This window comes from Vicia villosa, linkage group LG5 (genome assembly GCF_029867415.1).
Source record: "Vicia villosa cultivar HV-30 ecotype Madison, WI linkage group LG5, Vvil1.0, whole genome shotgun sequence".
NCBI lineage: Eukaryota > Viridiplantae > Streptophyta > Magnoliopsida > Fabales > Fabaceae > Vicia > Vicia villosa.
Genome location: NC_081184.1, coordinates 56,260,766 through 56,262,633, shown reverse-complemented (window position 1 = coordinate 56,262,633; position 1,868 = coordinate 56,260,766). Strand labels below are relative to the sequence as shown.

At 41.5% G+C, this 1,868-nt stretch overlaps 1 protein-coding gene across 1 annotated transcript; it reads right to left on the bottom strand.

The window, feature by feature from the left end:
* Positions 1-1,324, bottom strand: LOC131604695 (uncharacterized). Its single transcript, XM_058877120.1, has 2 exons — positions 1,040-1,324; positions 1-939 (listed from the first exon to the last, which is right to left on the bottom strand). The coding sequence occupies exons 1-2, from the start codon at positions 1,322-1,324 to the stop codon at positions 1-3; spliced, it is 1,224 nt and encodes a 407-aa protein (XP_058733103.1).
* Between the last annotated feature and the right edge of the window lie 544 nt (positions 1,325-1,868).

The following is a 1,868-nucleotide window of genomic DNA, read 5'->3' as shown; positions in this document are numbered from 1 at the left end:
TCATGAAACATAGAGTTCATTACCCTTTGGTATGTGGCTCCGGCATTCTTCAGGCTGAATGGCATAACCCCATTCATATGTTCCTAATGCCCCCGGGCAACGAAATGCCGTCTTCGGCATATTTTCTTCTGCAATAAAAATTTGGTTATAACTAGTATAACCATCTAACATGCTTAAATATTCAAAACCAGCATCCGAGTCTATTAACATTTCTGCTACCGGCATGGCATATTCATCTTTTGGATTAGCAGCATTTAGATCTCTAAAATCAATGCATACTCTTAGCTTCCCATTTTTCTTCATAATTGGCACTATATTTGCCAACCATTCAACGTATCTGGAAATTCTTATGAACTTGCTTTTAAGAAGTCGTTCGACTTCTTCTTTTATCTTCGACATTACTGCTGGAGCAAAACATCGAGGTGTTTGTTTTACTGGTTTCTTTCTAGCTTGTATTGGCAATCTTAATTCGACCAATTCCTTGCTCAAACCAGGCATTTCATTATAGTCCCATGCAAAACAATCTTTAAATTCTCTTAATAATAAAGTTACCTCCGATCTGAGTCTTTGGTCAATGTTGGCGCTGATGAATGTTGGTCGTTTATCTCCCTCTTCGCCAAGATCGATTTCTTCTAAAGGATCTTGTTGTTGCATTTTCTCTGGCGCCAAAGGGTCCTTTTTGAACCCCAAAGGTTCGTCGTTATATATACAGTCAGAAAGCTGATTATCGGCGGCTTCTAAACTATCTCCTCTCGACACTTTCGCTTTTATGGTCGAACCACTTTCTGTGGTTTGAATTTTATTTGCTTCGTCGGCTATGTTGGTTTCAGCTTCTAAAGCCGAATTGATTTTGTTTTCAGCAATGTATGCCGAAATCCTTTTTAGAGCTTCTAGCTCAGACATCATTATCTGTGTTACCCCAGCCTGATGGCGTAGGTTCTGACACATATGGAACCTCTAAAGGCTCCACGTCCCAAATAAAGCCATGGGTCTCATGCAACTTCAAAGAGACAAATGCTTCATTCAGATTTGGATATACATCCTCAGCTGGCTGACAAGGGGCTATATTTGCCAACTTCATGTCGAATTGCTTTTGGCCAATATTGTTAACATCAGCCATGAAATAGCTCTGGTCGGCCTCAATATTTTTGACAATACCATCTCCCCTCCAGATGATTAATGGCTGGTGCATAGAGGAAGGTGCAGCCCCGTGTAACCATCCTCTCCCAACCAGCAGGTTGTAAATGGGTTTTCCTTTGATGACCATGAAGATGGTTGGTCGAGTTACTGAACCGACAGTGATGTTCAGTTGAATAACACCCATCGTATTTTTGGTGTTCCCTTCGTAGTCCGAAAGGACCACGTTATAGGATCTGATGTCAGTATCAAACATCCCAATTTTCCTCAGAGTATGATGTGGTATAATGTTTACTGTCGCACCACAATCGACTAGTACTCTGTTCACAGCCACTTCCTATACTTTAGCTTTTATCAGTAAAGGCTTCAAATGACCTCTAATTGCCATGTCTGGGCGTTCGAAAAACGTATCTTGGTTCTCTATGGAGCCATTGTTCATCACAAAGTAACATGCGGGCCTATGTAAGGCCATTTTTGCAGCGGCAGTTTCATCAACATCCCCGGCTTCAGTCTGGGCGTTGAATTCTTGAGGAAAATTGACACTATGTTGACCAATATGTCGAGACTTTCTCCTGAGTCAGAAGCAAAGTCATCTGTTGCTTCGTCTGGATCCTTGGTCACAGGCTTACAAACAAACTCCTTAATTTATTGCTTAACTGCTGAATCGACCTTCACCTTATACTGCTTCTTTTTGTAGATCTGGTCATTTGCAGCCTGTCTGGCAGCAGCAG

Coding starts and splice junctions, on each gene's coding strand:
- LOC131604695 (XM_058877120.1), bottom strand. CDS start 1,324: ATGGGTGTTATTCAACTGAACATCACTGTCGGTTCAGTAACTCGACCA. Junction 940..1,039: donor CTTGTCAGCCAGCTGAGGAT/GTATATCCAAAT, acceptor CATATGTGTCAG/AACCTACGCCATCAGGCTGG.